General features: G+C 41.4%; 1 protein-coding gene across 1 annotated transcript; it reads left to right on the plus strand.

Annotated features, from left to right (window-relative positions):
• Positions 1 to 4,065: 4,065 nt before the first annotated feature.
• Positions 4,066 to 19,674, plus strand: Oprk1 (opioid receptor kappa 1). Its single transcript, XM_032906449.1, has 4 exons — positions 4,066 to 4,225; positions 4,586 to 4,888; positions 14,100 to 14,452; positions 17,807 to 19,674. The coding sequence occupies exons 2-4, from the start codon at positions 4,632 to 4,634 to the stop codon at positions 18,337 to 18,339; spliced, it is 1,143 nt and encodes a 380-aa protein (XP_032762340.1). The 5' UTR covers positions 4,066 to 4,225; positions 4,586 to 4,631; the 3' UTR covers positions 18,340 to 19,674.
• The last annotated feature ends 454 nt before the right edge of the window (positions 19,675 to 20,128 follow it).

The raw sequence follows: 20,128 nt of genomic DNA on the forward strand, positions 1-20,128 counted from the left end.
ATACAGTAACCTGGGCTGGCATTTGTGTTCTCTTAGGGTCTGTATGACATCAGTCCAGGATCTTCTGGCCTTCATAGTTTCTGGCGTGAAGTCTGGTGTGATTCTGATAGGTCTGCCTTTATATGTTACTTGACCTTTTTCCCTTACTGCTTTTAATATTCTTTCTTTATTTTGTGCGTTTGGTGTTTTGACTATTATGTGAGGGGAGGTGTTTCTTTTCTGGTCCAATCTATTTGGAGTTCTGTAGGCTTCTTGTATGACTATGGGTATCTCTTTTTTTAGGTTAGGGAAGTTTTCTTCTATGATTTTGTTGAAGATATGTACTGGTCCTTTGAGCTGGGAGTCTTCACTCTCTTCTATACCTATTATCCTTATGTTTGATCTTCTCATTGAGTCCTGGATTTCCTGTATGTTTTGGACCAGTAGCTTTTTCCGCTTTACATTATCTTTGACAGTTGAGTCAATGATTTCTATGGAATCTTCTGCTCCTGAGATTCTCTCTTCCATCTCTTGTATTCTGTTGGTGAAGCTTGTATCTACAGCTCCTTGTCTCTTCTTTTGGTTTTCTATATCCAGGGTTATTTCCATGTGTTCTTTCTTGATTGCTTCTATTTCCATTTTTAATTCCTTCAACTGTTTGATTGTGTTTTCCTGGAATTCTTTCAGGGATTTTTGCGATTCCCCTCTGTAGGCTTCTACTTGTTTATTAATGTTTTCCTGTGTTTCTCTAAGGGAGTTCTTCAGGTCTTTCTTGAAGTCCTCCAGCATCATGATCAAATATGATTTTGAAACTAGATCTTGCTTTTCTGGTGTGTTTGGATATTCCATGTTTGTTTTGGTGGGAGAATTGGGCTCCGATGATGCCATGTAGTCTCGGTTTCTGTTGCTTGGGTTCCTGCGCTTGCCTCTCGCCATCAGATTATCTCTAGTGTAACTTTGTTCTGCTATTTCTGACAGTGGCTAGACTGTCCTATAAGCCTGTGTATCAGGAGTGCTGTAGACCTGTTTTACTGTTTTCTTTCAGCCAGTTACGGGGACAGAGTATTCTGCTTTCATGCGTGTAGTTTTTCCTCTCTACAGGTCTTCAGCTGTTCCTGTGGGCCTGTGTCTTGAGTTCACCAGGCAGGTCACTTGCAGCCGAAAAGTTGGTCTTACCTGTGGTCCTGAGGCTCACGTTCGCTCGAGGGGTGCTGCCCACGGGCTCTCTGCGGTGGCAGGAACCAGGAAGATCTGCGCCGCCCCTTCTGGGAGCTTCAGTGCACCAGGGTTCCAGATGGCCTTTGGTGTTTTCCTCTGGCGTCCGAAATGTGTGTGCAGAGAGCAGTGTCTTCTGGTTTCCCAGGCTTGTCTGCCTCTCTGAAGGTTTAGCTCTCCCTCCCACAGGATTTGGGTGCAGAGAACTGTTTATCTGGTCTGTTTCCTTCAGGTTCCGGCGGTGTCTCATGCAGGGGTCCTGCCGCTCCTGGGCCCTCCCCCATGGGAGCCCAGAGGCCTTATACAGTTTCCTCTTGGGCCAGGGATGTGGGCGGGGGTGGGCAGTGTTGGTGGTCTCTTCCGCTCTGCAGCCTCAGGAGTGCCCACCTGACCAGGCGGTAAGGTATCTCTCCCACGGGGTCTGGGAGCAGAGAGCTGCTGCAGGCCGGGATCCTCGGGTCTATTTTTAACTTCTTAATTTCAATATTGCTCAGTTTTTTCTCATTTCCAGTAAACATGTTTTGGTGAACTGCTTTGCTGGCAACATGTCACACCTTTGATAAGAATTGATTCCCATTATGGACACAAAGTCTGGAGCAGAGACTGATGGAATGGCCATTCAGAGCCTGCCTCATATGGGTATACAACCCATATATATACAGCAACCAAAACTAGATAAGATTGGTGAAGCTAAAAAATGCATGCTGACAGGAGCCAGATATAGCCGTCTCCTGAGAGGCATAGCCTGAGCATGTCAAATACAGAGGCAAATGCTAGCAGCAAACCATTGAACTGAGAATGGGATCCCCCATTAGAGGAATTGGAGAAAGGATTGAAAGAGCTGAAGGGGCTTGCAACCCCTTAAGAACAAAAATGCCAACCAACCAGAGCTCCCAGGGACTACAGCACTACTCAAAGACTATACATGGACTGACCCAGGGCTCCAGCTGCATATGTAGCAGACAATGGCCTTGTTTTCACCAAAAGGCAGAGAAGCCCTTGGTCCTGCCAAGGCTGGACACCCAGTGCAGAGGAATTTCAGGGGAGATTGGAAGGGGGGGTGGTTTGGGAGGGGAACACCCTTATAGAAGAAGGGGAAGGGGATGGGATAGGGGACTTACTTCCGGGAAACCAGGAAAGGGAATAACATTTGAAATGTAAATTAAAAGACATCCAATAAAAGTAAAAGAAAAAAATAATTGATCCCCAAGACATGAAGAAAAGATTCTGCCATATTCCTGATGAACAGGGATGTCTTAGATTCATTATGCTTCATTGGAGGCCAATGTTCGCAGAACTCTGTGTTAGTGAGGCTTCAACTGCTGTGATGAACACCATGACTAGAAGCAGCTAAAGAGGAAAGGTTTTATTTCAGCTTACAACTCTCAGGTAATACTGCATCCCTGAGGGAAGACAGGGCAGGCACTCAAGGCAGGAACCTGGAGGCAGGAACTGAAGCAGAGGCCATGGAAGGGTACTCTTTATTAACATTTCTCCTCATAGTTTGCTTAGCTTGTTTTCTTATGTACCCCAGGACTTCCTATCCAGAAATTACAAGACCCGCCCAGAATACATACCGTGTTGCTCCTTCTGGGTCCCCACAGCCATTTATAGGGAGGCATTTTCTGAGTTGAGATCCTCTCTCCCAAGATATATGTAGGTTTGCGTCACGGTGACAAAAACCAACCAGTACTCTTTCCAATGAAGGTTTGCAAGACTTGATAATGATCCTCAAAGCTTGTAGTGGAAAACACTTTCATCAAAGGAGGATGTTTGTCCTGGTTTAAATGCAGCAGAGTACATTTGTACATTTGTAGCTTGTGCAGACAGATAGCCAAATTTCCTTCATTTAGTATGCAGTGAAAGTTCATGAAGCCCCCCCTTCTACCATCATCTGATGGATAGACTTGCGTCTGCCCCTAAAATGCTCTCCTGTGGACATGGTGTACATTAGGGGAAACAGTGGGGAACTGGTTAGTCTAAGTCCTTGGAACCCCTGGGAAAATTCAGGTGTGGCTTGAATTTTGGTGGCTCCAGTTCCACAGCACTTCCTTTTCTTCAGGAAAATTGCTTAGGGACCCGGCTCTGGATCCCCAAGAGCATCTTTTCTCTTAGGACCTCTTTTACCCAATAGTCTGACAAGGACATTTAGGCTGTCAGCGTTTTACAAATAGTGGAGACTGGGGTTCTCCACAAAGGTTTGAATTCTCCGCATTCAGTCAAGGAGGCAAACCCTTCATGACTGAGGATTAACATAAGAAACAGTAACTCTCTTGCTGCAGCAGTGGAGCCCAGGAAAGAAGAGTCTGTGCAGTAATAGCAGTACAAGCTGTACTGTAAGTACAGTTTTCTTGCAGCCTGCCATTCTAGTCAGAGCAGAGTGACAAGATGCACAGAAACTTTCTATTAATAGATCTTAAACCACTAACTCTATATGACCTGTTTGATTCTGACAAGATTATTTTGCCATTTTATTTGTATACTTAATAAATAATAAATAAACAAAATGCAATACTACCACGGCTTGCTTCCCCGCTTAAAGAGACTGGTCCTGCAAATCCTGAAGATACTAAATTCCAAACACACTGAATGATTCCATGCGCTCTTGTCACTGCACAAGGCGCTCTTTTCTGCTACTGGACCATAGCTAAGCATCGGACCGCCTGCCAAGAAGCTGCAGGGAGAGAATCAGAAAGCAGCTTGGGCAGTTGGAGTTAGTGAGCCTTGGTGGAGTAGCAGACCGGCCTGGGTCAGTTCTGAGGGGCGGGGCAGGGATAGGAGGGAATGGGCGGGGACTGGAGGGGATGGTGAGCAGGGTGGGGGCAACCAGCCCCGCTGCTCTCAGCCTGCCTGTCCGCTGTGCGCCTTGACTGAATCCCAACGGGCAGAGCTTCTTCCAGTCTTGGAAGGCACAAGTTAAACATCAGGGACGTGGACCCATCGAGGCTGAACAGCTACTCCGGAGCCGAAGTGGTGACCTGGAAAGCTGACGCTGATTTGGGAAGGGAGGTCGGCAATTCGCGATCCGGAGGTGAGCTTGGGGCTTTCGAAGTACAGTGGGGCAATTGTTGTGCTTAGTGAAACGGGGTGGCGGGTGCTTCTTGTGGTTGCTCACACAGACAGGGTAGGAGCAGCTACAGGAGTGGACAGCACGATGCCTGAGGGTGAAGCAACCTCAGGGCTCCAAAAAGGAGCAAATACTCAGTTTAATAGCAGCGGTGGATGTAGGGGTAGAGGGTGGGAAAGAGGATTTCAACAAGAGTCCTCCCAGCTCCTTCCTCGGGATGCGCTGCCAGACTGAGTCCAGGGGTTGCGGGCTCCTGCGCCTCCAGCCCTGCCTGCACAGGCAAAGTTTGTCTCTCTGGGTCCAATCTGTCCTCTGTTCCTGCAGCCCGGCAAGTGCCATCGCTCCTCGGTTTCCAGCTGCAGCACTCACCATGGAGTCCCCCATCCAGATTTTCCGCGGAGAGCCAGGCCCTACCTGTGCTCCCAGTGCTTGCCTACTCCCCAACAGCAGCTCTTGGTTCCCCAACTGGGCCGAATCGGACAGCAATGGCAGTGTGGGCTCCGAGGACCAGCAGCTGGAGCCCGCGCACATCTCTCCAGCCATCCCTGTTATCATCACCGCTGTCTACTCTGTGGTGTTTGTGGTGGGCTTAGTGGGCAATTCCCTGGTCATGTTTGTCATCATCCGGTGAGTTCTGGGGCAGGTGGAGATGGTGGGGGGTGGTGGTGGTGATGGGGTGGTGGGTTGAGGGTAAGCAGTTTGTGGGGTGTGGTGTGTGTGTGTGTGTGTGTGTGTGTGTGTGTGTGTGTGTGTGTGTAGGAGTGCGCCAGCCAGCCAAGTGCTGGGTCTCTTCTGTGCAGGGTTTCGGAGAGATTCTCCAAGGAGACATCTTAAAAGAATTTCCTGGGAGTGTTTTGCCAGGAATTGTGGGTTTCACACAGGGCTAATCCAAGGTACTTTTAGGATTTAAGAGCTGTCTGACCATGTCAAAAGGGAAGCTCCAAACCTCTGCTGAGAAAACACCTCAAGAAAATGCCAGGGTTCTCATCACAAGGTCATCTCCTGGTAAAGAAATTAGAATTTCTATATGAACCTTTCCTTGCTTACCTGCTCTGGATTGAAGCACTTTACTGCCCTGTCTAAATATTTCCTTAAATAAATTCTGGGCCCACAGAATGCATGGGAAATAATTCAGATTGTGTGTGTGTGTGTGTGTGTGTGTGTGTGTGTGTGTGTGTGTGTGTGTGTGTGCTGTAGCTTATGAAATGAAAACCAGTGGGCTATTTAGTGTTGTGAATATCCACTAGCAGGATTTTAAAATACTCAGGATTAAACCCAATGAATATGCTAGGCAATCACTCAAGCTAGACTATGCGGCTGTCTCAGAATTAGATAATGGCCCAATTGAAGATTCTGCTCCTTCTGTGTCAGATCCTTCATCCCCTCCTCATAGTCCCCGTAATCCCTGCACTAGACGTTCTGTCCTTGTCTTTAAAAGTCTCATGGGTATCAATTTGGCGTCCTTTTATATATTGCAAACCATGCAGAAGAGCATAAAGAAGGCTGGGGTGCAGCCTGGCCACGTCCTATCGTTCACCACTGATCGCTCCTGAAACTTTATGCTGGGCTTTGAATGAACCAATGTGCTCTCACCTTTCTGCATTCTGTCTTGGAACAAACATTAACATTTCCCTTTACTCAACAATAGCAAAAGCAGTCTCTGAAATTAACCTGGCTTCCTCTCCCCAGGTATTTTGCACATGTTTGAGAATATCTTTAAAGAGAGTTGGTTTCGTGGCAGCTGCTTGTGTGGATTGGCTATGATTATTTTCTTTCAGTGGAATGTATGATCCCCGTGAAGTATGGAGTCGGCACGGCCATTTCAGTCATAAACTAAAAGCAATGGGAAATAAACGTTGGGGAACGGAGGGAGGTGTATAGGGTATCAGCCGGCTGGGTGGTGGCGTAGCAGGCTCGGAATCCCAGCTAGTTGGGAGATGGAAGGAGGAGAAATGTGAGCTCAAGGCCTGTTTGGACAACTTAGTGAAAGCAAATTAAATTTCAAAATAAAAACTAAAAGCACAGAGCTGGAGGAAATGCCTCAGTGTTTGAACACTTACTGAACACACATAGGGCTCCAGCGTCGTAGAAAAGAAAAACAAAAGTGCGCTCTTTATACTTGAGCAAATCTCAGACAAAACCTACTCAAGTGTTCCGGTGCTCCCTTGCCTTTACGTACTTTCCTGGCGTCGATCTCACACCTTCAGGAGTTTGCTTCTTATTGGGAGGGAAGAATTCCTCCTCATTGCTATTACCCTATATCCCCGAGTGGCAATATCTTCCCTCCTTCAACCCAGCTTGACTTCTGGATGCAGGCAATCATGGTAGTCCCTGGAGGCTCTGTGCTCAGCTACAAATCTAAAATTCTGTGGCTGTAAGATCGCTGTCATTCTAAGATGGATTGGGTTTCGGTAGGGCAATTAATACAGGCTTAGAATTGTATTGAGACCTTTGAAGATAAGGGTTACTTGTTCCTCACCTTCTCTTTAGGGGCTGTGCCAGCTTATGTTTTAGAGAAGGAAAACTTTGATTAGAAAAGTAGATGATGGTGGTCATTGTTTTTGAGACAGTCTCACTAAATTCCCCAAGCTGATCTCAAATTCGGAATCCTCTTGTCTCACCCTACTGTGGAGTAGGATTCTAGACCTGTACTACCACATCTCACTGGAGAAAGGATTTTAGGAATGGGGTTAATGCTGCAAAACACATGTGGGCTACTGTTTGCTCATTTGCTTAGCACTCATTGTTCAAACTGGCCAATCGAGTCAGAATTTATATGACCACTCTTCAGATTTCTGTATGAAGTCAGAGAAATAAGTTTAAATATGTATGCCTTTTGGTGCCCAGATGGTGATGCCCTGATGAATACATTGGGATTTGTTGTCAGGGCTCATTGCCATATAGTCATGTCAAGAGGAAGGGAGGGGGTATTCTAAGGTATGAATTACTCCAGTGAGGTCGTTTCTTGGGCATTCCTCGTCTTCCTTGGCCACAGTCCTTCAGGCATAGCCTGCCCGTGTGTGATGTTTGTCTTGTGTTGTTATTGCTGAACGTGGCTATCCGTGTGGCAACTGAAAGGCAGTTTGGGCTACTGTTCCATCTCTTATGGTGCTGGCTCTCTGCATAGGCCAGAGCACTGGAAACATCCTGGCTCCAATGGGAATCAGGTTGCCCCGAAAACTGTGTGGAAGACGGCTCAGAAGCAAGGACCACACTTTCTTTGCTTTTCAGAAATGAATGACAAAACTACTGCTTTTTAGCAAGCAACCTTGGTTTCAATATCAAGTAATCCAGAAGAATGTTTAGCAAATTAATTTCATTTATATGAACTGGAGAATTTAATGAAACAAACTCATTACATTTTCAAATCATTCAACTGAGAAGTCATTTTAGGGAAATCTTCATTCCTGATAATTTTTTTATTTAATATCTTTAAAAGAGGATTTTCTAAAATAAGAGTTAAGTTCATGGGAAAAGTTGAATAAAAGGCATAGATCCTCCACTTCCTTTCCCTTCACATGTAGTATTCCTCCATAAGTCTCCTCCCCCAGGCACAATCAGGCAACTGGCAAACCTGGGCTGACTCAGGACTGTCATCCACACTCCACATTTACTACTGAAGTTGTTCCACCCTATCAGGTTCTACTGAAGCCTAATTGACAAATGAAAATGACTTATGCTGAAGTTGTGTGTAGATCATTTGTGCTATGAGTTCATTATAAAATGTCTCCTGAAAACACACGTTTTGAAGACTTTGCCACTCTTCTTCAGTGCTGCTCAGAAGTGGTGAAATGTTTAGTTTAATGCAAGGAAATGAGACCACTGGGTGTATGCTGTCAAAGATATTTAAGGGGGTGTGCAGCCATGAGCTAGTTCTTTCTGTCTCTCTTTTTCTCTGTCTCTGTCTGTCTCTGTCTGTCCTTCTTTGTCTCTCTTAGTCTCTGTCTGTCTCCGTCTCTGTGTCTCTGTCTCTGTCTCTGTCTCTCTCTGTCTCTCTGTCTCTCTGTCTCTCTGTCTCTCTGTCTCTCTCTCTCTCTCTCTCTCTCTCTCTCTCTCCTTTGCCCATTGCAGCCTAAGATAAAGAGATCTTCTCTACCATGGTATATTGGGCCATCACAGCGTTCTGTCAACAAATGGACTAACTGTAGACTGAAACTTCCCAAACTGGAAACTAAGACAAACTTTCCCTCAGTACAAGTTGACTACCTTCAAAATTGTGTTGCTGTGATGGAAAACTAGCACTATTTAATACATACATGCATTGTGAAATATTTAACTTAATCAAGCGAACACACACTTAATCCATTACCACACAGAATTACTTCACCGTGAGTGCCAGTTATGTGAGAAGCACACTTGAGATCTGCCCTCAGCAACTTTCAGATCCACATTACAGTATTCCTAACCATAGTCATCATTTATAAACAGCCCCCCTCCAAATATTCCTAAGCATGAGTCCAAGCACTATTTTCATTGTATTTGTATTACGCTGGGCATTATAAGTTGGAAATACACAGGAGATGCCCAGGCTATGTGTGAACAATATACTAACTCATATAAAGGTCCAAGCAAGCATTCACAGATTAGCATATCTGAGGAGCTACCCTCTGTAGATACCAAGGAACAATTCTAGGACCTATGGAAAACCTCAAATGCAATAAATATGCAGCAGTGCTTCAGCTCTGCAGGGGCAGCAATCCAGTGCTTTACAGCACTGTTGCTTTCTTGATTATGCCCTCTTTCCTAGTGTTTAGTGTTTTATACACTCAATGTAGATTTGCCACATTGGTCAGAATGGTTTCCAACTTTTGTTTGCAAAATGTGACAGGATTCAGAGTCTCAGTATTTTTCTGACGGAATACCTGGCTCCTTGTGCGTCTTTGGAAGAAGACAGGACTGAATTCCTTTACCAAACCATCATGGATTCCAAGAGCTCTCAAGAAACACAGAGAATATTTCTAAGATAATTTCATATTTTCCTTTTCGGAAAAATGAGAAAGAGTAGTATCTTACAGCATTGTGCTATGATTTGTTAGAACAGGGCCATGGCAGGTTATTGCACTAACAAGAAAAGCAGCAGCTGCCTTGATCCTTGATGGTGAAAGTGGAGGTCAGCATCACCTGAGCACTTATAAGAGAGGCCCCTGCTGTGTAACTTTGTGTGTGTGTGTGTGTGTGTGTGTGTGTGTGTGTGTGTGTGTGAGAGAGAGAGAGAGAGAGAGAGAGAGAGAGAGAGAGAGACCTCATCATCATCACAGCTTTGTCAGGTCATATGAAGCTCCTAACACAGTATCTGTTGCTTTGAAAGCCACCAGTAAATGCTTATAATAGTTTTGTTTTTGTTGGATCCTAGGTCTTCTCTGGCACAAAACCATTCATCCTATCTCTTATCAAACCCCATAAAGCCCATCTCTGTGCTGCCTCCTATAAGGGATACTGGATATCAAAGCTATCTCTGTATCCCTGTCATCTGGCAGGCTCCAGCTCCCATGAGCTTTTCCTGTTTATGTCATCGGTACAGATTTCTCTGGTTTCAAGCTTTTTTCCATCTCTCGGTTCCCCAAGTTTACAATATAATTTAGACTCTGTTTCTAGTCATCAGATTTTAGAGTGCCACAGATTTAGGGGTGGGCTTTTGAGAACTCAGGGTAAGCATCTTGAAAATGAAGGGATAAAAAGGGAAGAGACAAGCACGAGTGGTAAGAAAAAATAGCTTTGGAGCTCAACATGAAGCAAAACCGCAGGTAAAGGCTAACAGAGTGAGAGACAACAGATATCAGCACATGTCAGTGTGTAGTATCAAGGTACCAGGTCTTCGGATTTATGGTGCTTTTGTCATGAAGGTCAGTGACATTAAAATAACAAGAAGAAACAGGGCGATATCTCTGATTGGCAAAGGATGCAGACAATGCAGTGTTGTCTCATCCATCTCTGTGTTGTCTGTACACGACAGGCACAGAGAAGTGATCAAAAGTCCCAGGACCCTGCCAGGCCACAAAGCCAGCATTTCCTCTGGCACATTTCTAGTACTGTGGGTACCACATTCTCATAGAAACTCTGCTCCATGACACTTGCTCTTGATATCAAGAAAGACAACTCAGATCCTTTTGTGTCACAGAAATACCAATGGATTCCATTTACATGCAGTGGTGATGCCCAAATGGACTTGAATTAAGGAGTTCATAGGGAACATTTCTAACTCTCTGGAGTAGAGTCCAGTGAGGGTCCCATTCTCCGCTCTGTAACTGACCCTTCTTCCTGGTTTCTCTTCCCCTTCTGTCTAATCTACAGTACTGTGACTCAGGTTTATAGCTCTGTGGAGATTCGTTTTTGCTTTACTCTTTGTTACCATACGCTCCTGAGATGTATATGACAAAAGGGCAACCACTTGCAGCCAGCCCACCTTCAGCTTTTACAGACAAGTCAAGCTTCTCATCTAGATGGTGCCATTTTACTTGAAATGCTTGCAAATTTTTGGAAAGCGTTATGGATGAAGTAGCAAAACATACTCTCAGAAGGAAAAAAAAGCTTAGTTGTTTTCTCAGTGGATATACAATGAATGAAAAGACTGGCTAACGATTAGTTCTAGTTAACTAGAAGCAACTTCTGTGGGCTCTGGTAGAGTCTCTGGCAGTAGAGGTTTCCACTTATGCGTTTATGGAGTCCAGTACAGTGTTCTTCCTGGTAGACTGTTGACAATGTCTATTGAACTTCTGGTTTATTCTCTCCTTCTGTTCTGATTGTGAGATCTTCTCTCGGTGTGGCAGGATTCTAAGTAACTGTCTGGATGATGGAGCCCTGCTCTGTTTCTCAAAGGAAGGTCTGTCTCTGAGTACACTGCACAGATCAATGGCTTTATCCAAGCCCAAATTTCTGCAGCTAAAGGAGCGAATAGACATAAATTTCAGAGACAACTTGACAGACATGAGTGAGACTTAAGTAATTGAAGTCAAAATTCTAGATTTTAAAAGTCATAAGAAGTTGAAATGATGGATGAGGAATACATGGCTTGCCATCTATCTCCTGCATTAAAATTTCTGCAGTGTCACTTGTAATTATATTTCTTTAAGATTTTTGAAGAGAACTCCATGATTGTTAGCTGCTTCATCTATAGAAAAGAAGTAAGATCTACCACATGGAGTTATTGAGAGACCTAAGTGAGGTAATAGCTACTTAATGGACAGAAAGCTTTTTGAAGTGAGTGGTCACTGTGATTATTGTCAGGGCTCACTTCTTTTATTATGAAATCAGATAACAAGATTTGGATTCTTTATAAATTCTTAGGCAGTTCTGTTCACCTATTGGTTGTAAATGTTTTTGAAAAGCTAAAACCCAGGTATCCCTCAACATTTATGATAACTTTAGATCTATAACTTATTCTATAGAGTTTTAGTATTATTGAACTTATGTTTGTCTATGCCATGGCTCAAGTTTCATTTTACTGCCGTCTTAATTTTCAAGCTAGATTGGACAAAAATAGCCATAGATATTATCTGGAAGCTACAGTCCACTTTGATTGCTGACCTAACTGTTAAATTCTCCCTACATATGAAGGGAAGAAAGATTTGAAGAACATGAAATAAATTAGGCATGATTATCGGGAGAGTGGGGAAATACATTTTACTCCATATCCCTAAGTTATCTTTGGAATACTATGCAATAAACACGCACATTACATTTTGTATACAAGAAACTGAGGCTTATGGTAATAAGTTGTTGCTCTCCTCTGGGCCTTGCAGATTGCTTAAAGGCCTATGCATTAGATATGTGGCCTCAGATCTTTAATAGATACAAGGTAGTGAGAGGTCTTTGGTTACTTTCAGGTGTGCCCTTAAATGTGGCCTTGGGACTTTATGCCTCTCTTCTTGTTCTTCATTACTGGTGGAAAAGTGAATGGCTTTGCTCTGCTGTGTTCTCCTATCTTGAGGTTCTGCCTTACCATAGGCCTGAAGCAGCAGAGCCTGCAAGGCATGGTCTGGAACCTCCAAGAAAAGGAAAAGAAATAATTCTTCATACATACAAATTGACTAACTCAGGTATTTTCTATCATGAGGCAAAACTGATTAGTACACCCTATAGAAGTTTATCCATTGGATGGATAGAAAAAATGAAAGACAAGGACCCAGGTATCTCTAATATATAAAGCAAAGAAAACTAATATAAGGTCATGAAGACACAGGCATCTTAGAGACTCAAAACACAAGAGTAGATGCCAAAGCTATCCCTTGCTGGAATCTATTAGAGATTTTGTTAGAGAAAGTTGAAGGAGTCGAAAGTATGTCTATAACCTGAACTTTTTAAACATGAAATAGTATTTTCAAACAGGCAGTATTCATATATATTGCATTCTATATTTTCTCATTAGGAATATCACATGATTGTGCTTGCTTAGTTATCTGTACCTTTAGAAAGATAGTATGAATCTTTGATTATATATTTTTAATCAATTTCTGAAACATTATAGGCCACTTAACAATATTTGCATAATATATCCAAGGGCAAAAAGTGTTTCTCCACTCCCCACTCTTTTAAAAATGAATCATAAAGGTGCAAATCAGAACATGGTAGCTTTAGTACTAATCCTTGCAGTGTCCTCCTACCTAGTCAATAACATGTCTCATTTCTCACAGAATAAGAATGGTAGACAGGGAGGACAAAGCCAGTGGATGTTGAGGGTGCATTGCACCCCTGCCTGACAGATCTTTCAAGCTGAAGCTTAGACTGGCCTCTCTTCTAAGCTCATAGCTTGTTATCCTTATGTATCAGGAACTGATTCAGGAAGTTTAGACTCAGGACTATAACTTCATATTAGACCACACATTGCATCACTCTGATGTCACTGACAGTTAACCATTTAAGAGAAAATATATATGTCTAGTGGAACAGGAATGAATTCATTGTAATAAAGTTTATAATACTGAGTACAGAGAAAAGGAATTAACAGCTTTTTCCTCTTGGCTTCAGAGAGGTGAGACGCTATGGGTATTTACTGGTCAATGGATTCTGGAGGAGGCATTTATTTCAAAGAACAATGCTGTCGATTCAGATTTGAGTGAAAATATTGTCACTCTAAATTTCCTGTTGCAGCATAGAGAATGATTTCAGTTTCCAGACAATCTTGCTAACCCATCTTGAACATTATTACTGTCCCCTTGTCTGAAAAGTGATACAATTGGGCACTTGAAAAAAAAAACTTCCCAGACATGGGATAGGAAAAAAGTGTTATTTTTATGTACCGTGGTACTGTTGTATCAAATATAACTCATCTTGTTCTGTTTTATTTACATAATGTACTTATAAAGACAAGTTAGTAGCTATTGACATGCAGAAGTCACTGTGTCTAATTGTGCTTTGGAAACTACAAATGGATATATTTTAAAATTGAACATCATTTTGTACTTTCAAAAGGTTAAATAATTATAATGATTGATTTCTTAAAATAACCATGAGGATATTTGTTTTATACAAACAAAAGAAAAATACTTCAAAAATACTTAGTCAAGACCTCTGTGAGGATGAAAATGAATCATCCCCTCTGACATGAAGGACTCCACAGAATTTCAACTTGTCTGCATGTGCATCTAGTTATCGATCTATGCTGACTTCCTTCTCATTTTTATTTAACTTTTTTGAACAAAGCACTGAGACAGAACCTTAATGAGGACTTTACTTATCTTTCCCAATACTCTGGCATATAAGAAGTTCTTTTACATTCTGCACACACAATGGCTGCTTAAGAAATAAGTACATGTAAAGCAAAATTAATAATTAAGCTTAATTATTATCTAGGTTTTGGTTGCAAAGATGGAAGGAAATGCTATTGTTTCTTATCTTTCAGATACACAAAGATGAAGACTGCAACCAACATCTACATATTTAACCTGGCTTTGGCAGATGCTTTGGTTACTACCACTATGCCCTTCCAGAGTGCTGTCTACTTGATGAATTCTTGGCCTTTTGGAGATGTTCTGTGCAAGATTGTCATTTCCATTGACTACTACAACATGTTTACCAGCATATTCACCTTGACCATGATGAGTGTGGACCGCTACATTGCCGTGTGCCACCCTGTGAAAGCTTTGGATTTCCGAACACCTTTGAAAGCAAAGATCATCAACATTTGCATTTGGCTACTGGCATCATCTGTTGGTATATCAGCGATAGTCCTTGGAGGCACCAAAGTCAGGGAAGGTAAGAGCCATTTTTTCCATACTATTTATAAAAGTAAAAGTTTTTATGAGGTGAACTTTTACCATGGAAATTAGTGGAACACATATCTATTAGGAAACAGGTAAACAAAGCAACAAAAATATAATTCCTAAATCCATGAAATATTAAAAATGAAACAATTGTAAATTTTTCCACCTCTAAACATGGAGTAAGGTGATAACCCTGCCAGAGCATAGATACCCAGAGGCTCTGATTCTTGAAGTTCTCAGTGAACTTAGAAGGACTCTAAATTCAGAGAGACAGAAGACTGTATACCCTGGCTTCCTTTTTATTTCTCTTCTTCCCATATTTTTACAGAAGCGTTTGATACAGTAAAGTTGCAGTTAACATCATACAAACTCACTTTGGAAACTAGTAGCCTAAACATTTATATCTTAACTAATGATGTGTCAAACCAACTAGAAATTGAGTGTGAAAAATCTTGACAGTATTACCATGGGTTATAAGAAGACACAGTGTGTACATAAAGCCTTTAACTGTTACTGGATCACATCATGCTCATTATTCTTATGTCTGTGAGAAATGGACTCTGCAAGATGGAGATGAATTAAGGAAACAAAGACAAGAAGGTTTTGAAAATACAACGTAGCAATCCTATGGCTTACCTTCTTTTTCTCTCTAAATTGTTAGAGACACATGTGGGTTCTTTTTCCCCTTCTTGCTTTAAGGTTACCCCTCATATATCCTTTCTTCATTGGTTTAGGTAAGCTCATATTCAGGTTCACAGTTCTTGTCTTATGCAAACAGGGTAGCTACACTTCCCTTGTGTTTATATTACATTGGGATGAGGGATGAAATTGGTTGAGTACTTTAGAATATACCGTTGCCTGGGCTGTATACTTGAAGAATTTGGTTTAATAAAGCTATAGTGTGAACTAGGTTAGTCTGACCTACAACCAAGGTGAGAACAGCTGTCTCGAGAGTTTTGCTTTATTAGCAAAAAAATGAAGCTATGTAAAATATGTTTGATCTTAATAGAGATTCCCTAGAGGGAAGCAGACAAATGGATTGTGAAATATATAAATGCTATCTAATGCTTTTGCAGATGGTCCAGATGTATCCTTTCATAAAAGAGCTTTGTAGTATCTGTGATTACAGATACTGAAAACATATAGCAAGGATTTTTCAGGACATAGTAAAAGGGCAGATGCTAAAATCATCGCTTATCTTACTTGATACATGCAAAGGTTATTTTTGTTCATTCTAGGTGGTTTCTTTTAGTGAAATTTTAGGGTTACAGCAAAACTGAAATGGAAAGAGTAGAATTTCAATTTGTCTCTTACTACCACACATGCACATTATCAATATGTCCATTAAAGTGGCACATTTGTCAGAGTTCAGCTTGAAATAACACATTATCAGCTGAAGTTGATAGCTTATGTTAGGGACCATTCTTAGTGCTGTATTCGCTATAGCTTTTCCTCTAAACTGTGTTGTGAGTTTCCAGCACAGCTACAGCAGGTGATAGACTAAGACACTTGTCAAGTGTATTAAACAAGCAGTTACAAAGATTAGTAACCATACACTGCGATACGTTTTGTTGCCTAGATTAAAGGGAAAATAAATTGCAAGAAACTCTTCAGAAGGTCAGGTATCTGTGCATCACAAGTCTCACTCAGGAGCAATGCTCTTCACGCTCTAGGGGGAGACCATTCTGAGCAAGAAAAGGTGATAGATGACTTTCCAGGGCAAAGGAAGATCTGGTTTTATATCTTATGCTCTACTTGCAGGTTTCAACACTTTATTACTGCTCACATTTTTCAGAGAGTGATACCCTAGAAGAATGAGTTTCAGTTAGGCTTTTGAAGGAAGAAATGAAGAGAGATGGGTTTCTCAGGTGTATATTGCTGGAGACAAATATATTGATGCCAAAGAAAATATGCACCAATGTCAGTAAGGATTAATTTGTGCAGCAAAAAAGAAGATTAAAATGATCTCATAGGATACCTGTTCTTTCCTTTTGTTGTTGTTCAAGGATTTTGTTTATATTATAAAAGATGATTTTTGTGGACTGCATTCATTTTGTACTGTTGCGCCATGCTGTCTGCTAAGATTGTTGTAGAGCTAGGGATTTTAGGGATTTAGGGCTGGCTGGTTTTGTTCTTTAACATGCAAGTAACATTCGTCACCAGCATGAGCCTGAGAGGTTATGGCTTTTTAATATGTTTATCAGTGTCTACTGATGCCCATACAGTACTGAGGACTCTTGTATACAGCAGTATATTTTTACTTTATGGGTATTTTATGTTCAGTATTATGTTTCTACATTATTTATTTTAGTAACTCATACTCTGCCTATCTGCCTATTGCCAGTACTATATAGTAGACAACTCTAGACAAAAACTATAGTCAGGTAAGCTATCTTAAGGATGGGAGAAATAGCCTTCCCTGGGGAATAATCCTCAGTTATACAATATCAAATGGTCATCCCTGAAAATATACAAGTAAAAGTATACAGACTGAGCTGGTTATATTTATATATTTAAGAATATAATACATATGCAAGCAATAGCAATTAAAAAGTTTCTCTCTCTCCATATATATGCATACATATATACTCAGTTTCATGACATACCACCCACCCAGGTTGTTTAACATTTTGTTTTCTGACAATGGTGATGGTTTTTAAACTGTACTTTAAATCTTTTCACATAAGAAGTAACACAAAGATTAAAGTAGATGCTCATTGGTTTCTCTTGGTTTGTTTTCATTTACCTTTCAAGCTTTTGTTCACATTTCAATGATGCTGAGTGATACTATTAAATCACAACACCTGAGTCATATTTAGTCATATTTCATTATCAATTCTTATGGACCCACATAAACAGTTGATGTTTTAAGACAAGTCGGTATTTGTTAAATCCAGTAGAGAGATTAAAAATGTTCAGTCATTTATCAGAAATAGATGGTGACTTTTTAAAAATGTTAACTCTTGTCAGAGCTGTGGGTGTGGGAACATTGTTAAGACACAAAATACAAATATGTACCACAATAAAAGTAAACAGTTTAGCTCCTCTGAAAGCCACAAATGTCAAGACAACCTTCACAGCTGGATGAATCATATTGTTAGCCAGCTTTGCTTGTTTATTCTTTGAAACACTCTGTGTTTGACAACAGCTCTGTAGAAACTTTTTTTTATTGACTGCTCAATATAGTGGACCATCAATTTCTGATTTGCTGTTCTCCTTCCAGTACTATCTCACTATATCTGGACCTCTGAAAACAAAGGCACTGGTTAATGTAAAACACTGCAGTCACAGTACAGACAGTAACAGGATTCTCTGTCATTTTGTTGTCTCTGGTCACCTCTGGCAGATGTGGATATCATTGAATGCTCCTTGCAGTTTCCTGATGATGAATATTCCTGGTGGGACCTCTTCATGAAGATCTGTGTCTTCGTCTTTGCCTTTGTCATCCCTGTCCTAATCATCATTGTCTGCTACACTCTGATGATCCTGCGCTTGAAGAGTGTCCGGCTCCTCTCGGGCTCTCGAGAGAAGGACCGAAATCTCCGCCGGATCACCAAGCTGGTGCTGGTAGTGGTTGCAGTCTTCATCATCTGTTGGACCCCCATCCACATCTTTATCCTGGTGGAGGCTCTAGGCAGCACCTCCCACAGCACAGCCGTCCTCTCTAGCTATTACTTCTGCATTGCCTTGGGTTATACCAACAGCAGCTTGAATCCTGTTCTCTATGCCTTTCTTGATGAAAACTTCAAGCGGTGTTTTAGGGACTTCTGCTTCCCTATTAAGATGCGAATGGAGCGCCAGAGCACAAACAGAGTTAGAAACACAGTTCAGGATCCTGCTTCCATGAGGGATGTGGGTGGGATGAATAAGCCAGTATGACTAGTCGTGGAAATGTCTTCCTATTGTTCTCCGGGTAGAGAAGAGTTCAATGATCTTGGTTTAACCCAGATTACCACTGCAGTCTGAAGAGGAAAGATGAGGTATTCAATAATTTAGCCATGTTATGCAATCTAAAGGTGCAGGGCACATTAGTGATCTGGCTGAGTAGGGGCAGCAAATGTGAAGAACAGAGCACACGTCCTGGCAACAATACACCTCTTTCCTAGGACAGAGGAGAAGGCAATCTAATCTCAACCCTTCAATAAACAGACAGCACTCTTTCTTCTGGTCCCCTTGATTTAGTGCACCGCCATCTGTGTGGCCTTTCTGTGTAACATAGTTCCAAAGCTCTAGAGAAAAAAATGAAAGAAAAAGTGCATTCGATCCAAAACTTACTGGGCACCCAACCTTCGCATTAACACAAGCAAAACCAACTTCATATACAATGAGGCCATACCAAGGGTCATATCCAACTCACTTTCTGCTGGTGATCATGTCTTAGGTGTGATGAGAGTGAAACTTAGGAAGAACTTGGACTCAGACCCTGACACTGGGGGAGAACACCATATTGACATTTGTGAACCTATTTAAAGTTGTGGGTGTTCTCTTCTCACAGTGTCTAATGCCTTGAAAAACTACAGTTGCTTCTTAAGGTCTCTGGTTTTTAGCATGCTATTCAGGAAGATAATCTTCTGAGAAAACATGAACTGATATTAAAAGAATGAAGCTTAAATACCAGCAAAGTGTGTGTAATTTCATCTGTAAATAGTGGTCTGTATATAAATAAGGACCAGGTTTTCCTGTCCTGCCTGTACATTTCTCAAGGATGCCGTAGACACACCCCTGGAAGCCTGGAGAGTTCATGTTGAGATATTTTGCTTCACTATAAGTTACTTTCTTGGATTTGGTCTTGGTGTGATTTCTACTAGATTCCTAAAACATCATTTACTGTAACACTGATCATAACTTGGTGTTAACAATTCCCCAAACTTTAAATTCATTCTAAAGTGTTAGCATTGATCAAATCTACTTTGTGGTAGCATCTGTTTGTAAACACACACATATAGCCAGATTCTCTACTCAGGTAGAGGAAGTTGCTTTGATCATGTACACATTCAAATGTTATGCTCTGGCTTTCCACAGAAAGTGGAATTGTTTCAAAATGCATGCTGAAAAAGGAAATAGGGTTTGAGATGGCTTAGCACAATTTGCATGGTATTGAGTAAGAGGGTACCTGTGGAAGTTGCTATCTGAGAAGTCCATTTAGGATACTTTTGCTAAATCTTCCAAGTGAATATAAATTATCCATCCTTTCCTTCAAAACTTATAGTTCAGAGATAATAAGAGGATTTTTTGTTTTGTTTTTGACAATTTTCCTTGAAAGAAGAAAGGGATAATTTAAAAATAACATCTATTTCTAAGCTTGCATATGGTGAGGGCAGCACCCCTTGGGGTCTAATAGATGATCTGATGTGTAAACCTGGATACTGTAGGCACAGTTACATCTGTAAGTTCTCACCACCAGCTGTCTCACGGGTGTTGTTCTCTCACTTTCTGGAGATGGAGGCCTGTATAAAGGTATGACACACTCTCCAGAGTCACTGCCATTATGTTTAATTCCATATGAGACATTTATGCAGCTGAATTCAATGGCAATGACATTGCAGAGATATTTTATAGTGAAGATTAAATGCTCTTTTGAGTATTTCTTAAATTTCACTGAATACCTTGATGCTCTGGAATTCTTTTGTAATGACACATAGCTAGAATTTATTAAGAGACAGGTATT

This window comes from Rattus rattus, chromosome 1, assembly GCF_011064425.1.
Source record: "Rattus rattus isolate New Zealand chromosome 1, Rrattus_CSIRO_v1, whole genome shotgun sequence".
Taxonomy (NCBI): domain Eukaryota; kingdom Metazoa; phylum Chordata; class Mammalia; order Rodentia; family Muridae; genus Rattus; species Rattus rattus.

Coding starts and splice junctions, on each gene's coding strand:
- Oprk1 (XM_032906449.1), top strand. CDS start 4,632: ATGGAGTCCCCCATCCAGATTTTCCGCGGAGAGCCAGGCCCTACCTGT. Junction 4,889..14,099: donor GTCATGTTTGTCATCATCCG/GTGAGTTCTGGG, acceptor CTTATCTTTCAG/ATACACAAAGATGAAGACTG. Junction 14,453..17,806: donor AGGCACCAAAGTCAGGGAAG/GTAAGAGCCATT, acceptor CACCTCTGGCAG/ATGTGGATATCATTGAATGC.